This window comes from Apaloderma vittatum, unplaced genomic scaffold (genome assembly GCF_000703405.1).
Source record: "Apaloderma vittatum isolate BGI_N311 unplaced genomic scaffold, ASM70340v1 scaffold14121, whole genome shotgun sequence".
In the NCBI taxonomy this organism is placed as follows: Eukaryota; Metazoa; Chordata; class Aves; order Trogoniformes; family Trogonidae; genus Apaloderma; species Apaloderma vittatum.
Window position 1 is genome coordinate 45,760 of NW_009698581.1, and position 17,981 is coordinate 63,740.

Here is a 17,981-nt window from a genome sequence, read left to right on the forward strand (position 1 = left end):
GATATATCAAACATGAAAAATGTGTTTAAGTGCCAAAGAATGGAATTCATTCTATCTTATTTATTATTTATCCTTATTTATGCTGTTTCTAAACTCTCTACCCAGAAGCTGTCTGCTTTGGAAATCTTTCCTTGGGGTTATCTGCGGACTGGGAGAACAGGTCTATGTGTGATGAAGAAAGAGGTTCCTGAGCAGAGCTGTGTCAGCAGGACAAATATCCCAACTCCTGATCCCAACCGTGGGTATTCATATGCAGAGAGTGTTCAATTACAAATGCCATTTTTCAACGGCTTTCTATTCATAAACTGACACTGTTTTCTGAAAATGTGTTTGTTTTCCCAGTAATTTATGTGAAAATTCACTCCTGGAGAAGGAGAAAACATGAGACCTGTACAACAGTTAGGTGCTCTTAAAGTCTGTGTTGTACTAGTTTTGCTAGTATTTGGCTGTCAAACAAATGTTATATTTGGATACCTATAATAGAATACTTTTCAGAACATATGAACAAATTCCTTTTTATGTGCATCTCTCATAATCATTAATGAGATTACTTGCTGCATGTTATTTGTTTTTATATATATTTGCCATATGCTCTTTGTTTATGGTTAAATCTATTTTTCTCGCTTTCCAAAATGACTTTTAAACACTGCAGAATAACTATTAATAACTCAAAATACTAAGTGAGAAACAGCATTTGTTAAACTTGGGTGTACGTGAATAAAAAAGACTACACATGGGATTAGATTCTTCCCAAAACCCAGCTATGAAATAAAAACATTTGCACGTGGGTGAAGAGCAAGCAGCAAAGAAATATCAACAGACTTGAACCGTCAGGTGGAATTTAATCTACTCAGTTCTTAATTTCATTTTTTTCCAATCAGTGTCCTGTTATGTCCAGCATCTGCTCATTTTAGTGACATTTACTTACCTATCACCCGCAACTCAGCATTGGCATAAATAGTACCATACTTGTTTTCTGCCACACACTGATAGAGGCCAGAATCTGACATATTCAGCATAGGTATGATAAGAGTCCCATTTTCTATTTGAATTCTTCCCTGACAAAAGAAAAACAAGCAAAAAAACATTGACAGAGCCAATGAGCGTACTATCTCAAAGCCTTTTGGTGTCACACTGATGCACCCGATCATAATTCAGAAGCAGAAATGTTGTTTTCTTGGAAGCAATGGGGATGAATACATCAGAAATACAATGGATACGTTGGCTATATGATGGTGGTTATGTTTACAGACATCCTAGTTCTTCCAGCTTTTCAAGAATTCCAAACACATGCTGCGGAGTCATTGCCTTGGGGAAGGTTGCCCAGATGTTCCAGCTGTGGTGTGTGTTTCTCTGCATTGCTGAACTGGGCATGCTTCACCGTGAGGCTGAAGGAGCTACCGCAGGGCAGGGATGGCTGCTCCACATGGGGAGCCTCGAGCATCTCCCATACCCTCCTGAAAACAGGACCTGTAGCCCTGCCTGGGCACACGGTGAAGCATGGACTACCCCCCCTCAGCCCATGAGACGCATCTGATGATGATCTAGGATGATCAAGCTCCACAGGAGGTGGAGGTTCTCAGATAATGCAAACATTTCAAACGTCATCAGACTGCAAGTCATAGGAAAAACGGTTCACTGGACAATCTCTACTGAAAAGCAACACTTGGAAATTACTCCTCGAAACCCCCAGGCAGCTGTTCAAATCTAAGGAAGAGCATAGTCCTCATGGCTTGAATTTCTATTGGTGCGATAGTGCTGAAATAGAGGTAACCTCATAATGGGGAAATTGGACCTGAGCTCAGGCTTGGGTGTGTTAAAAGGAGTTTTATTTGTTCTATTTCAGCAAACAGAAAAAAAAGCCTGTTTCATGCTAGAAGCATAACTTCAAGCTAAATATTTTGTGACTTGACTATTACTAGCCTCCAGAGACAACAACAGCTCCACTGCAAAGTGTAACACTGAGAAGGAAAACATGTTCCTCAAAACAGATTAGCCTGGAAGAAACCCACAACAGGGAATGCAAATTCCATCACCAAATGCAAGTCTGGAACGACAGGTATTATTACTTTTATTATCATGCTGCTCCTGTACACTTAGAGTACAGAGTCTTTGTTGAACCGCTACAAGCTAAAATAAGTTTGCGAACCCCTAAAAGGTCTGTAACTTAACTTGCCGAGTTGGCACAGACAAGCCAGGGGCACAGCTTTGTGGGGGGGGATTTCTCTAAAGGTGCTTGCAAAGGGGGCAACTTATTTAGCCACAGAGCTCCATTTTCCAATACCCTGGCTTTTCCCTGAAGATGTCACAACTCACCCAGCCCAACCTTGTTTAGTTTGGAAATTTGACAAGAGCGCAGCCTGTGGTTGTATGACAGGTGGATTGCAAACTGATTAACAATTTTGCATTACTTATCCACTGTTATTTTTATTTCTTTTTAAGCTCTTGCTATAGATATTTCTGCATACTTAGTTTTACCTCCAGGCTGTTTGCTATCCTCCCGATGCATTTTGTTTTTTACAAACATCCTTTGAATGTAAAACCCCCTGCTGAAGCAATACTCATGTTTCATGAACACTCCAGATTCCCCACCATTCTCTGCTGGCTCTTTTGAGTTTTGCAGACAAAAGGAAGAACAAAGCACACCGTGTTCACAAGCAGGAGTACTGCAGGGATGACCAGCCAGGTGGTCAGGGGGAAAGGTTTGACAGAGGGTAGACGATATCCTCAGAAGCAGCCCCGAGGTGAAATGTATCTGGAAGGTATTCTTCCTGTGATATTTGCAACAAGCTGGGTGCTGTGACAGACTGAATATTTTATTACACCTTCCTTGTACTTTAACCTCCAAACTATCCATTTAGTCCATTGAGCAATAACATTCAGCATTTTGTTGTCTGAAGTATTCCATCTACAATACACTGTAAGAACTGTGAAAATGTCGGTTGAAAATGTGTCTGCAGAGTGTTTTATTCTTTTTTATTGAAACGATGCAATTGAAGAGTGACAGATTCTAAATATCACTGTCTTCAAAAGAGAGGGAAACCAGATAATCTTGCTTTGAAAGAGGTGACTGAGTAGAGTGATAAGGTTCAGAAAAATTGCAATCCAAGTAAATTCCAGCTCGTGTTCTCAGATACTAGTTGGGTTCTGTTTAGGATTAATCCAACAGAAAATCATATGGAAGATTAAACCACCCTCCAATTGCTTCAAATAAGCACTACTAAGTCAAACAAGCACTGGTTCTGCAACCCAGCAGGTGCTAATTTGCCCCATATGTTTTGGAAATTATTCTCTATCTATTATTGCTAGACAGAAATTAATCACAGTGTTATTTTTTTTTCCAACCCAATAAAAACACATTACAGATGAGCCATGCCATTTTGTGCCCAATAGACGCTGAATAGATACTTCATAAACCAGGAAAACTTGGCCTCAGCAGGATGCAAATGCAGAAAAGAGTTTCTTGCCATGGAAGCCATTCTCCATGAGGCTGCCAACAAGATTGGAAGATGGATGCGCCAAAGCTTGGCCACCACAGGACTGTAATTATACTTGCTGGAAAGAGACAAAGCTGTGTCCTCAAAGGCCTGTCTACAGGTCTTACACTCACATGACCCAAAACCCGATGAGGTTTATTGAGTGTCTGAGCTCCAGCTCATTTCTCCAACTTCTCTCCTCCTGCACTTCTTCCTCTTCGCTATTTCCCTTCCCGCTTCTTTTTCCTTTAAGTGATTTTTTTTTTCACTTTTTCAACTTTTCCTTATAACCTTATATGGTTTTCTTTAGTCTATCATTCCTCTGCACTGCACCAGATTTGTATTAACCTCAATATTAACTGATTTTCATAGCTCCCTCCTTAACTCAAAGCATAGCATAAGAATGGCCATATTGAATGAGACAAAAGGTCCATCCAAGCCTATAGATTAAGAACAGAATCAGAAGAAAACTGAAAGTTAACAAGCCAATCATTTGGCAATGCCAAATTACAGACTATGTCTATGAATGTTCTAAGCGTTTCTTGTTAGACCCTTCTTTCAATAACTGTAAAGGATATTTTTAAACCCACTCATATCTACTGCAATTAGATGTTCTGCGAGATAAATGACATGAAGAAATTGGTGTATCTCTCTGTGTAAACTGTGAACAGAATACATTTTCAATAAGATGAATTCCAAGAACTGAGCTTGGTGTGGCAAAGTTTGTGCTATCGTATATATTTTGATATGTTTCTGAAAAAAGATAATGCACTGTAAAATTAATGTCATGAATAAATAACAAAAAAAAAACAAAACCCAAACAAAATGAGCAAAAAACAACTAAAACAAGAACCTTACCTCTGGTGTAAGCGGCTGTCCATTTTTTAACCAACTATAGGAAGGGCTTGGTTTTCCTTTTGCCTTACATTCCCAAAATAAACTGTCATAGAGAGACAGAAAGGCATTTTGCATTTTTTTATCCCATTCAGGGAGTGCTGAAAGGAATATGCAAATCATTTTAAGCAGGAGAAAAGTGATTTCACTGAGGTATACTGCCATTCATTAATGAACTGAGCAAGGCTAATTAGTATTTGTCCAATACATTCTTATTATATTGCAAGTGAATTCTGCTCAACAATTCCCTGGCATAAAACTTCAGGACTAACTTGAAAAAAATGTTAAGAGATCAAATGGCTGGTGGGCAGGAAGTTCAGTTTAGATATTATTAGTTTTTATGGCCAAAATTTGCAGAAAGTGATCTTAGATGCCTGAAATTTTGGACATGCTCTCTGAAAGGAACTAGACTCCTGCTTTCTGAAAAACAGAGCTCCTCTCAAGGTACTCTTGGATCCGCATACCAACAACAAAAATATCAAAATCATTCATCAGTAGCTCTCAAAAGTCATGGATTGGAAATATTATCCTTCTGTTCTACCCACGTACCTGAGACTACAGGTTCAGACTGTGAGTTCTTTGTAATTTGCAACACAAATACTACACAACGGAATTAGGGCTACTCAGATTAGAACACCACCTTCTGGATATTAGTGGCACGCCGAGATAAATTCATTGCTGTGTAAGAGCAGGATTTGCAGGAATCCCTAAGAGCTCTGTAAACACCTAACTAAGCACTCAAGGACTGAGCTGAGCAGGAATTAGCTTGAGGCAGGCTGACATTTCCAAGAGCTGTCAAGATACAGGTGAATATGGGACCAAGGGAGAATGACTATCACCCGCCTCATGTTGGGATAGACCAAAACCATGTGCAAGTGAGATGTCAGATTTCATCCCTCTGTCTCTAGTCTAACTGGCTGACATCTTAGCATGCAGTGAAAAATTTTTGCCTGGGTTATTAAATCAGAATGCTGTAACCTCCATGTGTACATAAATATAGATACACGCATACATGTGGTTCTTATACAGAGCGATTTAATTGTAGGAAAAGAATAATTACCCTTTGAGACTTGCAGGACAAGTGCAGCCTTGGACTCTACCTCAGAGTACCTCAAGGTTATCCAACACTAGATTAATATGATGCCGGGATGTAGCTCATCGTGCTTAGAAGTGGTTCTAATTACATGTTATTTTTACTACTCTCAGAGCCTAAGGCATGGGATCTAGGTATAATACACAAAACAAGAAAGAAACCCTATTTCCTAGAGACAAGCTGCCTATGGAGTAAAAACACCGCAGCACAGGAATGAAACAGGAGGAACTCCATTATGTAGATAATAAACCAGCCCACTCCTAATATGATAGAAAAAAATATTGTGTAAAAGCTTCATGGATGCTGTTTACATATTTCTCCATGAGCAGCTATTAATTAATTTACAAAGCACATTTAATAAGCACATTGTTTCAGATTGTATTAGCTGATCATAATTTCGTAATTGCCCATGCTGTTATCAATCATGTCCAGGTAATCTACTGAACTTAATTTTAATGGAACTGCTTGATTGATGCTCTGCAAAAATTAGGAAGCTACAAGAACAAAAATAGCCCCTTAAAAGCAAAGAAATAATTAAATATTCAAGCCAGCAGCAGACTGCTCTGCTCCTGGCATGTATTTTGACATCATCCATGGCTGCAGGAGACTGGTAGCTTATCAGCAAAGCCTGCATGTCTTCACTAGAGGAGATTTACTTTAAAAAATACACACTTGCCAAGGTCTTCTCAACAGGTGTTAACTGTAGGCTCAGTCTAACTTTCTGTAATTTTTTTCCTCACTATTACTTTTTTTTTGCCCTTGCCTTTTGAAAAATTTATGAGGTAAAGAAAAGATCTCCCTTCTCATTCACATCAAAATATGTTGCTTTTCCTGGGTATTAACAATAGGTCAAAAGAGAATAATTCACCTTGTCTATGAGGGACCATCCTGTGTGACTCGGATCACAGGAATGTAATGCATGAGGGAAGGGGAAAGTCAAGAGAGAACAGTTTCACAGAAATATTATTCTTCACTTTTTGCCACGGAGGAACGAGAGGAAGGCAGAGGAATGAGTTTCCCCTGCTTTGCCCTCATCTGTTTATGGAGCAATACAGTTCAGATAGGATAGGAGGTGAAATAATCTTACACTCACATGACCCAAAACCTCATGAATCCTTACCTGATCTGCACGTGGGGCAGCACAGCTTCAGTAGCTCAGAGCAGCATAAGAGTAAATCTTTTTGCCTGCCCTTAATGCTTCATGTAAACGTACCAGGGGTTTCTTTCTGCCTTGTATTAACCTTTAGAACTTCAGCACGGCACAGCCCACATTTTTAATCTGAGTTTTAATGCAAAATATCTTTATTTGCTGAGGATGTAATTTAGTGAAGGTCACCGCAGACCTCCAATCATTTTTTTAACCAGCGTAACCTGAACTCCAATAAGAGTCTAATAGACTTCATTTACAAAATACATTTGAACATCATACTGCTCAGTAAAAAAAAATAATTAAATATTAATAAATTTGCTTACCATAGACAAATAATTGACCTCTTGCAATGTTTTTTCCTCGAATATTTCCTGCAATGCACTCATAAGAGCCTTCATCTTCTTGCTGAACATCCGGGATCTCAAGAACGCCTTTGGTTTTGTTCTGTTTGACCTTCTTTGTCAATGAGTTTCCATCAGACCTCTTCCAGCTAATACTAGGGACAGGACTAAATGATTACATTTCATTAAAGAGAAAAAAGAGAGAACGTTAGTTACAGCAGAAAAAAAAGATGATGTGAAATCCTTACATAGGAGTAAAAATAGTTTTTAAGAGAGACTATTTCTGTTTAAACATAGACTTTCAAAATACTGAGGTTTTATAACGTGTCCAAGGTATTTAGGGGCACAAGTCCAACAGTGAGAAGAAGTCCTCAGTCATTTCCCTGATTGCTTTTTAGGCCAATTTGGATTTTCCCTGCAGTAACTTACTTAGGTCTCAAACCTTCTTTTAAACACGGTGACGCTGAGGGAATGACTTTGGAAGTCCAACTAAACACCACAGAAGCACTGAATCATTGAGTGGTTTTCAGGGCAAATAAATTCCCTGTAGCGTCAGAGGTATTCTCACACCTCAGAATATTCAAAGAATTCAAAGAACTTAGGAATTCAAAGGACTTAAAAACACCAATAAATGTAGGCATAAAAAATGGGAGCCGGGGTAGAGGAGGGCAGACAGTTGAGTGAGGAAGTAGAAAACAAGAGACCTTGAGGCTGAAGGGAGATAGAGACAAAAGAGAATATTTCTTATTTCATGTTTTTGTAGCTTTCTATCTTTTTCATTTATATTTGGATCAATGTCTCTTATACAATTAAAAAAAATACTCAAGTATGAAAGCAACTATAAATACTTCTTGCATTTCTGGTAATATCACAAACCATTACAAGCCTCACTTTCATGATCTATTATGTCACCAAAACACTTTGAAATATTAATAGTCCTGGATTTCACAGTTGCCTTCTGTTTCTGCAAATTAAGGCAAGCTGCCTTTTCTAAGCAGTTACTTTTAGAACAGCTTTTTGCAGAGGCTTTAGCTAAATGCTGGCTTCTTTTCCATTGGAAGAAACATCAACAGCAAACAACACTCAGAACTGAACTTGAAAACAGAACTTCCATGGAAATTAGAAGTGTGTGTCGTCCTTCTCTTCCAGTCCCCAAGGTCTTACAAAGTAATTATTTTTTAGCACAGGCTATAACTGCTCACAACTTCAATTTAGGACCCTGGTTCAAATGCTTGTTTAGTGGCCAAAGAAATCAAGTCACAAATACAGAATGGACAAATGGCTTATCACAGGTAAATTTGGTCTAATTTCTGCATTTGGAGTCTGTGTGGCTATGAAGGGTGCAAGTTCACCCAAAAACCAGAAGAATCACAACCTGGGAGAAGAGTGAGTACCCAGCACATTACAGGAACTGACCAGCCAGGTAGGTTTTAGCAGCGTAACTACAACTGGGTTGTGTGCAGGACAATTTACATCTTGACCATTTAAGCATACAATGAGTAACAATCCCATATATTTCCTTAGTTCTGCATTTAAGCTGGGAGTTTGAAAATGTCTTCCTCGTGCTGTTGGGAGCTCAGCTAGGCAAGAGAGCCTCCAAGCTGCCTTTCCCCCTGCTGTGTAAAACAAAAAAATCATAGTCCCAAGACCACAAATCTGAGGGATCTGGAAGAGCTATTTATGCAGCATAATAATTTCTTCAGCTAGCTGACATTTTCTACCATAACCAAACTGCCTGTGAAGATGTTTTAGAATGATAAGCAATTTACTGCATGTTTTGGTGTTAGCTCTGCACTGGTATGTACGTGCATAACCCATATATACACACACAAGTTCTGACTCTGACACAACCCCTGCAGTACAGCTGAACAATTTACTACAAGTGCGAGAGACTAGGACATGTCTGACATCATTAACCAGTCAAAAAGCTGGAAAGAACAACTGAGGTTTTATTCTTCTACTTGCCCATTTTGGTTCAAGACCTATATAGCTGTGTAAATTCCAGATATTTTTGGACAACAGTAGTTGTCATCACCACCTTTATTAATTGCCCTTTACTATGAGAATAAAACTTATTTCACATTCAAATTTGCTTTATATTATTCCTTACTAGGAACTTTAAAATGACTTGTCTATTTTTACTCAAATGCATTGGTTAAGAGGTGCTGTCTGCTCCATAAATCTTGTATGACATCAATCATTCAGAATTTCTGTAAAGCCAGTTACTTTAAGTCATTTAAAAGAAATACAGCTCTAACACAGAATAGGTGTGTCCCACAGTTGCCATGCTCTAGTCAGGCAAACAGCCGGAGGTATTTACAGTCTTGCAGTAGATTGATACGGACTGCTGATGACATGAAAGAGAGCATGGATGGTTTTTAAAATGCTCTTGCATATTAAACAGTATGTGAATAGTTACTGTACAACAGAAGCATGCAGTGCATTGAATGCCAGAACCATTTAACTACTTTGAAGGCATCTCTTCTGGATTTGTTGTGTGGTTTTGGGTTTTTTTGTGGTTTTTTTTTTGTAAGGAAAAGATAAGAGTAAACCAACAGCCATATGGAAGACAAAAAACCCCGACAGTTAAATGCATTTGTGCTCTACTACCTGAAAATGCTTCATCTAAATATTTCCTATTCTATTAGCCACTTGTTTACTCTCAGCACTGACTATTCATAAACAAAGTCTGCACTGACACCAAGGCCAGAGGCAGGTCTCTGTGGAAAAAGACCCCTTCTGTCAACTTGTCAAGTCAAGTTTACCAAGGTTTGAGCTGAAGACGCTGTCCTGTTTTACTTACATACAGCACATACTTATAATGACATCCTTCGGGAGGTTTCAAGGCAAAATCACCTCAGTTTTGGCCAAACACAAGGGCATTTGAAAGACGCTCCCTCTGACGGTAGCAGTAGCTGGATGAAATAAAACCCTCAGACTTTGGTTCATCAACTTCTCTACGTTGCAATAGACAGTCAATGTTCTGCTGCCAAGGAGCCTTGCACCAAGCGTCCCAGTTTCATCAGCAAGAGGGAACTCGTGTCAGGACAGCAGCTCCTCATCAGCCAGAGCCATGGGTTAAAGGAGCAGAACCACAGGAGGATCCGTAGCTCAGCCCTGTGCCATCACCCATAGGAAGGACTTTTGTTATCACAGCAGCTTGAGAAGATCTGCATTTCTTCTTTGGCTTTGATGACACCTCATTATCACAGGCTTTCCAGCACCTTTAGTCACTGTATTTTGCAGAAGGCAGAGGTTTTGGGGGATGCTTTCACCTTCTTCTGCTATTAGTTGACAACTTTATAACCAATCTCTCATCAGCAATTATTACTACAGGCCGTATGAAACCTTCCAAGGTAGAAACCATTTGAATTTAAATTTAACGTTTACTGTGGGAAATTGCTTTTTGTAACAAAGTATTTATTTTACAAGTTGATGTTTTAAGAAGTAAAACTGTCCTTTAGGTATAGGTAGATATGTACAGCCTTTTGATTTTTTTATAGGATTATGCTGCATAATCACATTCCATCAAAGGCCAGTGTCTGACATTGCTACTCTGACTAGGACTTTCCCCTACAGATTTCAAGTGGTCCTGAAACTGCTGAGTCTTTTTTTATCTAATCACTACCAATAACTAGATTAAAATAGATAACCATTTGAGGCTAAAAAGTTTTGGAACATGTACAGAAACAATGAGTGTACTTCCTGAATTTATTACACCTCATAGACAAAGTCTTGCTTTCACCTGAGTAAATAAGAAAACAGTGCATAAATGAGAGTGTCTTTGGACATAAATCTGAAGTTCATTTGAAACCTTCAGAGCATCTAGGAACACTAATTTAATTTATATTCTACTATACAGGTGGCAGAATCACAAAACCATAAGTTACTAACTCAGAAAGAATAGACGATGGGAAATATTTTTCGGTGGGTGACAAGTCTTGTCACACTGAACACGAAATAAATTTGTCTGCAGCTTTACAGCCCACTCCAAGACGAAGGTGCCACCTTACTGCAGCAAAGACTCAGCAGCCAGATGATGCATTGCATCTGTGCCATATCTTTCGTCCTATGCATCTCAGGGCACTTCACAAAATTAAATCTTCGGTAATGAAGACCATGCTTAGTTAAACAAATGAGACAAAGCCTAGGTTCGAAAGCTGCTATCATGTCCACATCAACTGCTGACACAAGGAAGAATTAGGATCCAAAGGGCAGTATAATTAAAGCACTCAGGCTTCTAATCATCCTGACACATTACTTGGGAAGCAACAAAGCAGCAAAGTCTTCTGAAACCTGGCATCGTGTCCTGTCCTCCTGCAGTCACAAGACAATCACCCTAACTAATGTAAGGGAGGATCTTCCAAAGCTTCCTCCTCATCCCTTAATGAACAAACCTTCAGGTATTTGCTGTTTTCAGTCTGCATTCTTGATAGAGCTAACTTCAATTACGATGGCAGGTATCATTTTTATATAAACGATTTTAGAATCCTGTAACATCCTTTTAAAGCCTCCTTGATTCCCTAAACTCCAGGAAAATACACTAAATTTTCTAAATTCCTTGAAAACATACTAGAATAGCCATCTACTGACAAAGCAAAGCCTGGCATTTTTATGTACGTTTAGTAAAGATTGTTATTTGGACCGCCCTTGTAGTTGTATGATTATTTACTTATACTAACAGCCTCTAGAAAAAACCTTCCCCAAATACATATACAGGAATATGTGAGGTCTTCCTATGAAAAATGAATATTCTGGGTTGAAAGAAATCCTGTTGTCTATTATTCACATATGCTCCTTACAACCTCAGCTGGCAATGGCCCACCTGCAGGGATTCTGAACAGATTATTTCCCTGTCTGTGAGGGGAGAATGAAGAAAAATGTAAAACACAGACACAGTTTAATAAATGTGTGCACCAGACACGGAAACTACTCAGCTTCTTTTCATTCCAGAAACTATTCTTATTTGTGCAACAGAAGAAAGTTATTTTTGAAGAAACCTAGAGAAAGCAGCACAGTAACTCAATCGAACATAACTCTTTCCACAGTGCTCAATCCCCTCAAAGCCACAGAGAACAATAATTTAGATGTATGGCATGACTAATATAGCTTGATCCAAAACATGACTTTTAATACTGGCATAGTATTAAACACTGTCAGCATAATGAATATTAGTGGTGAACACAAAGCCTCATCTTTTCTATTAAATTGCCACAGGCTGCAGTATTTGAAATAGTCACGCCACTATTTCATATTTCAGTTTTGCCTCTTCTAAAGAATTGAGTATAAGGTGCATTTTTTTTTTCATGTTAAGATTCCCTCTGCCAATCATCAGATAGTTGCATGGCACCTGTGTTCATTTTCACCCAATCATATTTCCATCAGTAAGGATGAATTTGCTTTTCAAAGTCTTCTCTATTATTCATGGTCTCTGCTTTGAAAAATAGGATTTAGACTCAAGAGCTGGCCCAAGTGCTCTTGTCTATTTGGGACCCATTTCTCCAAATCCTCTTCCCAGGAAGAAATACTGGCACCTTGGCCTCCTTATATTTATTTTCCTCAAAACAAGGCAGAATTTATGCCTGGGCTAGAAGACCGTTTGTGAGTCAGTAATGATATTTTCACGTAAAATGTAGAAAGAGCTTTGCCACGGAGCTGTGGGGAATACACCTACTTCCGGGTGCCCCACAGCCTGGCTGAAGGGATCTTCCTAGGTGGCTTTGAATCACTCCAGGCAAAAAGTCATCTTAAAACTCAGCCATAAGTCTGACCTCTTGCACTTGTTTTAAACGTGGAAATGCTTTCTGAGCAAGGTCCAGTAGGTATGATTTGCCACTCCACGTAGAAAAGAGATGCTATTTCTCTAAATACCATAAAACTACTTTCGTTTAAGACTTCTGGAGACCAAAAAACCACAGCAGGTTGCCTATAATCTGCCTTAGATGCGAAAGATTTCTGTTATTCATAGCGCAGAGGTAGTAGCAGCTGCCAGCATTGCCTGAACCCGTGGACTAACAGTATGAATATAGAAAATTACGGATAATGGGAAAGTGGTTCTGAAATCCAAGAGAGATAATAACCGTTAGTGCTTGTGGCAGATCAGAGGTACAGCTCAACAAATGTTGAGCTGAATTGATTTTTACACAAACAGACAATAGTAGGGGCTAGAGTTTTAGTGGAATTTCAGCATTGAAAGGTGCAGATGGCCACACTGCTGCATTTCTATGTGCCTAACGACAATTGTAAACAGCTGGAGGTAGGAAACATCAAGCTTTTGACAATAACACTAATCACCTACATACCTTTAGAAATCTGGCCTTATCTAATAAGTTAAGAGTATTTCACCTGCAATCTGTTTCTCCCACTTTATTCGCATCTAAATGCCAGCTCTGAAATAAAGCTTTTTCAAAGATTGACACGTTAGTCAACATGTGGTTCAGGGCTCTGCTCACACAGAAGAAAAAACATACTGAAAAAACAGTGCAGTTCTGTATGAGACATCTGATCTATATATAAAAAAAGAAAGAAATCTAGAGTAAAGCTCCTCTGCTCGCAAACAGCCCTTCTCAAACACATAGACTAGCTGCACATTAGCAGTACAATATACAGAAGTTTGTGAAGAATAGATTCCTGCACGTGGATCACTGGTGTTTACACAGTACAACTCCAGGGCAGGATGGCAGCACTGGTTTCAGCTGCAGTCCTATATATGAAGAATAAAAGGTATATTAAAGCTGCATTAACCCTGTCAGGCTTTCCATTTTCTAAGCACAGCATAGAAGGCACTGTGCTCACTGAAGGATTTCATTATCTATATGTCCTTTCAGGCCACTATTTTTTTCCACCTCCTCAAGACGTTATTAAAATGGCAAAGCCTATGTGCCACATCAACATGACCCATCTCTACCCCTTGAGGAAGAAGGTACTGCTTTGCACATATAATTTACTCCGCTTTTTTTCTGAAATGCTTTTCTGCAGTCAATGTATCATTGTTAAATGCAACAGATGGAAATATGAAATGACAACTTGAAATGTAAAACCTGCACTGACTCATACACAATTAAGGAAGTATTTAAAGAGAAGGAGCTTGACAGTATTTGGAAAGAAAAATCAGCTTCAGCAACTGGTACTTGTTTTTGGCCAAAAAAATACATATGTCTTTGAACATGACTCTGTAGAAATATTCTTCATCCTTAAATAAAAATTAGCCCTAAAATTAGCTTATACAAAAACCTCATCTGAAAGGGAAGCCATTTCCCTTCTTATTAACTTTTTATTTGGCTTTATTTTTGCTGCTTCCCAGCATAGGTTCCAGAGGAACATTTGATTAATTTGTGCTGTCTTGCAAGTCAGGCTTTTAACCTCTGGGAAAGCTCTAAACACTTTAAAAGCTTACAGCTTTAAAACGGGTTGTCAAAGTAAACTTAAACTAAATAGAGGTCAACAATCTAAGGTTACTTTATCTTTTCCAGGGGAAAAAGAGATGCTCATTGGGAAGACTAGTTTTTGTAGGCTGGTTACGCTTCAGTTAACTATGTGCTCTTTGAAGAGAGAGCAGTTTGAATGGGCTAACACTGCTGTAAATGAATACAACAGGTGAAGCCACCTAGGAAAAACACAGGCTACCTGAAAGATTTGTAGGTTTTAATAGGAAGGGCTTCCCCAAGCTCTTGAGCATCACTTTGGAGAAGAGGGCTCTGAGTGCCGTGTGAATCTGTTAGAGCTATTCTTGGCAGTCAACATGCTCTTCAAACCCAGCCTGTTTCCCCAGGTTTCATTCTTAACAATGATGTTAGTGAGGAAAAAAACAAAGCACCTTATTTTGATGCAGTTTGGATATGAACGTGCATCTACACAGGATGCTGTAACCTGAAGTCAGGTCTCATCACACAGTCAAAATTGCTATGAAGGAATGTAAGCTTTGCTCTGGTTTTTCCTCCCCACCCTTCTTCCCCTGCTTGGAGCCACAGCGAAGCAAACTTCAGTTATAGTACAATTTTCTTATTTCCTTGGGAACGCATTGCGCAGAAACAATCAAACCAAGGTAAGGTTAAAATAAAAATAGATGTTCTAACAAATTCACATTCAGACGACTAAAAAACTTGTACTGTGTAAATTAGGTTGAAACATTTTTTCATCACTGTAGAACAGTGTTAAAACCCACATTTCAATAACAGACAAAAAAAAAATAATAAAAATCTTACTTTCCGAGGGCAAAGCATTCCAGTTTAACAGACGAGCCCTTCGCCGCATATGTTGTTTCTGGAAAGCGTACTTCAATCTTTGGTTCATACTCCCCCATCACACCTGTTGAACATCAAAACAGCTAGCACTCCAGCTGAGCCTCAGACCTGTCTAGTACAACAGAGTTTCAGTGTAAAAAATAAAATAAAAAAGGCTGGAAGCAATAGTGTCAGAGCCTCACATTCCACCCGTGGTGGACAGCACAGAACGCCCATGGAGCAGGCTGAGATTCAACCCAGTGCTGAAAGCTGGTGGGAAATCTAAGTTCTGTGCATTTAAGAGTTGAAGAGCACGGCTTTTATGCAAGTTCTATGCGTACAAGTATGTTACGCTGGGGCATTCAGGTTTCAGAGATAATTTAGGGTTCACATCTCTTAATAGGTGTTAGAAAGCAATGCCTTCGGTATTCGTCACCTCACTGAGTGGCCACGTCTCAGGAAGTTGAAGAGATTCTGCGTACAAGATACATTTATGGAATTCCCTCTGTCCAAAGGACTTGTAAAAGACTTTGAACATCTTTAAAACACCCAGATGTGAACCCCAGGCTTAGAAAGGCTGATGTAGCCAGAGGTAACAGTCACATTTGAAACTCTGCACATCTATTAAACCACAGATAATCCATTTCCAATATAGGATCCAGCTATCAGTTTAACTGATACGGGATTGATTCTTATTGCATATTTAACAGGGACCTGGCTAATATTACACATATATTTCACATAATTGCTTTTGCAGCTGCCTGTTTAGGACCCAATCCAGAGGCCACTAAAGTGAACCAGAGAAGATAAAGAGACTAATAGAGCCAGTCTGAGAAAGGAATAAAGTAGGGTGATGAAAAGGAAGAAAATAGTCAGAAAATATATTAAGCATTTACACTTAGTTTTACCACATTACTAACTTTTGAGCTACGGAACTATAGCTTTTTTGGCGAGTAGTCTGACTGAATATGCTATAAATCAGCACAATCTCACAGAGAAAGCATTATTTTACACAGTTTAGTTTTATTTATCCTAGAAACATGACTCTCTACAGACTTTGTTACTGATTGCTGCCACTGCTTTGCAAACAGCGTAAGCATATTGAAATTTAGGTGAGTAAACTTAGAAAACAAACTTTGTGTAAAGATTTCCCAGGTATATATTTCTCACTGAACATTTAATTAGAAGCGTTGCCAGAGAGGTATTTGTATATGTGCGGGTGAGTTTTTCACCTCAATGACTCACTTTGAAACAGCTCTAGACTTGATATTTGAGCTATACCTAGATTATAAATTTAGAAAGCTTTGCCAGATTTAAGCCTCAACACAGACATCTGCAAGATGAAAAATACTAAACCACCACCTGACATTCTATTTTTTAATGATGTTGAGCCCCACTTTCTTTGCATATGTTTATCTCACCATCCTTGCTCTAACAGTTCAAAAAAAAATAATAAAAAAATCTCATTTCAATCTGGAAGGAACTGTGGGATCATGTCCCACTGCAGCACTTTTTACTGGGAGCCTCTTACCTCCGTGAGCACGTATAGGGACATCCCTTCCAGTAACTGGAGATGGACCAGTCAGCACGCCAGGAGCACTTACCATCCCTGCGGAGGGTGAGAGGGGTGGGCGGCCCCCGGGCGCTCTGCTCCGCTCTGGAGTTGGTGACAACACAGGTGTAATTGCCCACGTCCGACCTCTCGACCTTGGCGATGTACAGGTTCCCCGTTTCTTGCGAAACAAAGCGGCGGCTGTCTTCCTCAACATGTAAGGTGTGATTGTTGAAGAGCCACGTATAGGACAAGCCTAGAAAACATCGGATTCACATCACACATCCTTCCCAGTATAATCCGCTCCCCGTCGGCGCTTAAGCGCGGTGTTGCCAGTTGAAGGAACGAGGGGAAACCCCCGCGGATGCACAAACTAACACAGGCAAGGTAAGCTTTGCTTTAGCTTTCGACTCATTTGAAGCCACTTCAGAAGGTCACAGAAGTTTCTGTGCCTTCCTACTTTTCATTTCCCCCACTCAGCCTCTTTTTAAGTAGGAATAGCAGTGCTGCAACGCCACCAGAAAGCTGTTTTAGTAAATATTTTCTATTTGTAACACTTTGCTTTTGAGCACCCGGGGAGCCAGTTGCTGGTCACAGCATTACAGCTTCTTTCTTTGCTTTGAATATGGAAAAAAACCAAAACAGGTAACAGAGCTTTATCAACAGATTCTTGTGGGGAGCTCAGTTGTGTGCAAATACTTTGGAAATTATTTAACGTTTGATCCTATTGCACATTTGAGCCTCCTCATCTTCTATACTTACAGCTGGTCTGTGTTCCTTGCCCTGTTCTAGTTTCCTAACCCCACTCTGCCATTTCTTCCATACAGTGTTTCACAACGTGTACCTTAATAACATATGTCTACAGGCTAAGCAATTTAAAATTGTTTGATTAGCCCACTGTGGCAGGGCAGGTCCCTGTGCCAGTTTACCATCCAAGAACATTGTTTCTCGGTAAGGTTTTCTGCCAACTCTTGAGTCACTGCCAGCAGCAATGAGGTCCCCTCTTACAACCCAGGGAGCTGGGGGGGTCCCGCCAGCCCCGCATCTCTGCTGGCACACAACAGCCAGAGCAGAACTGAAATTTTGTCTTTGATAAGGCACAGTAAATCAGAAGTTTCAAAATCTACCAGTTTAGCTTTCCTTAATTAAATGTATAATTCATAAGCTACCAGCGTTCTGCCAACAGCTTCATTTTTGCACATTTCCCCCATCAACAATCCCATTTGAAAACAGATTATTTACGTTTCTTTCCC

General features: G+C 39.5%; 1 protein-coding gene across 1 annotated transcript in view; it reads right to left on the reverse strand.

The window, feature by feature from the left end:
• Positions 1–16,984, reverse strand: part of CNTN6 (contactin 6) — a gene marked incomplete at its 5' end in the record, with an annotated part of 54,392 nt that extends 37,408 nt beyond the window's left edge. Inside the window, 5 exons of the mRNA XM_009878078.1 lie at positions 929–1,058; positions 4,335–4,471; positions 6,937–7,121; positions 15,159–15,261; positions 16,781–16,984. Coding sequence (XP_009876380.1) covers positions 929–1,058; positions 4,335–4,471; positions 6,937–7,121; positions 15,159–15,261; positions 16,781–16,984 — 759 coding nt within the window. The remainder of the gene's footprint in view (positions 1–928; positions 1,059–4,334; positions 4,472–6,936; positions 7,122–15,158; positions 15,262–16,780) is intronic.
• Positions 16,985–17,981: the final 997 nt, after the last annotated feature.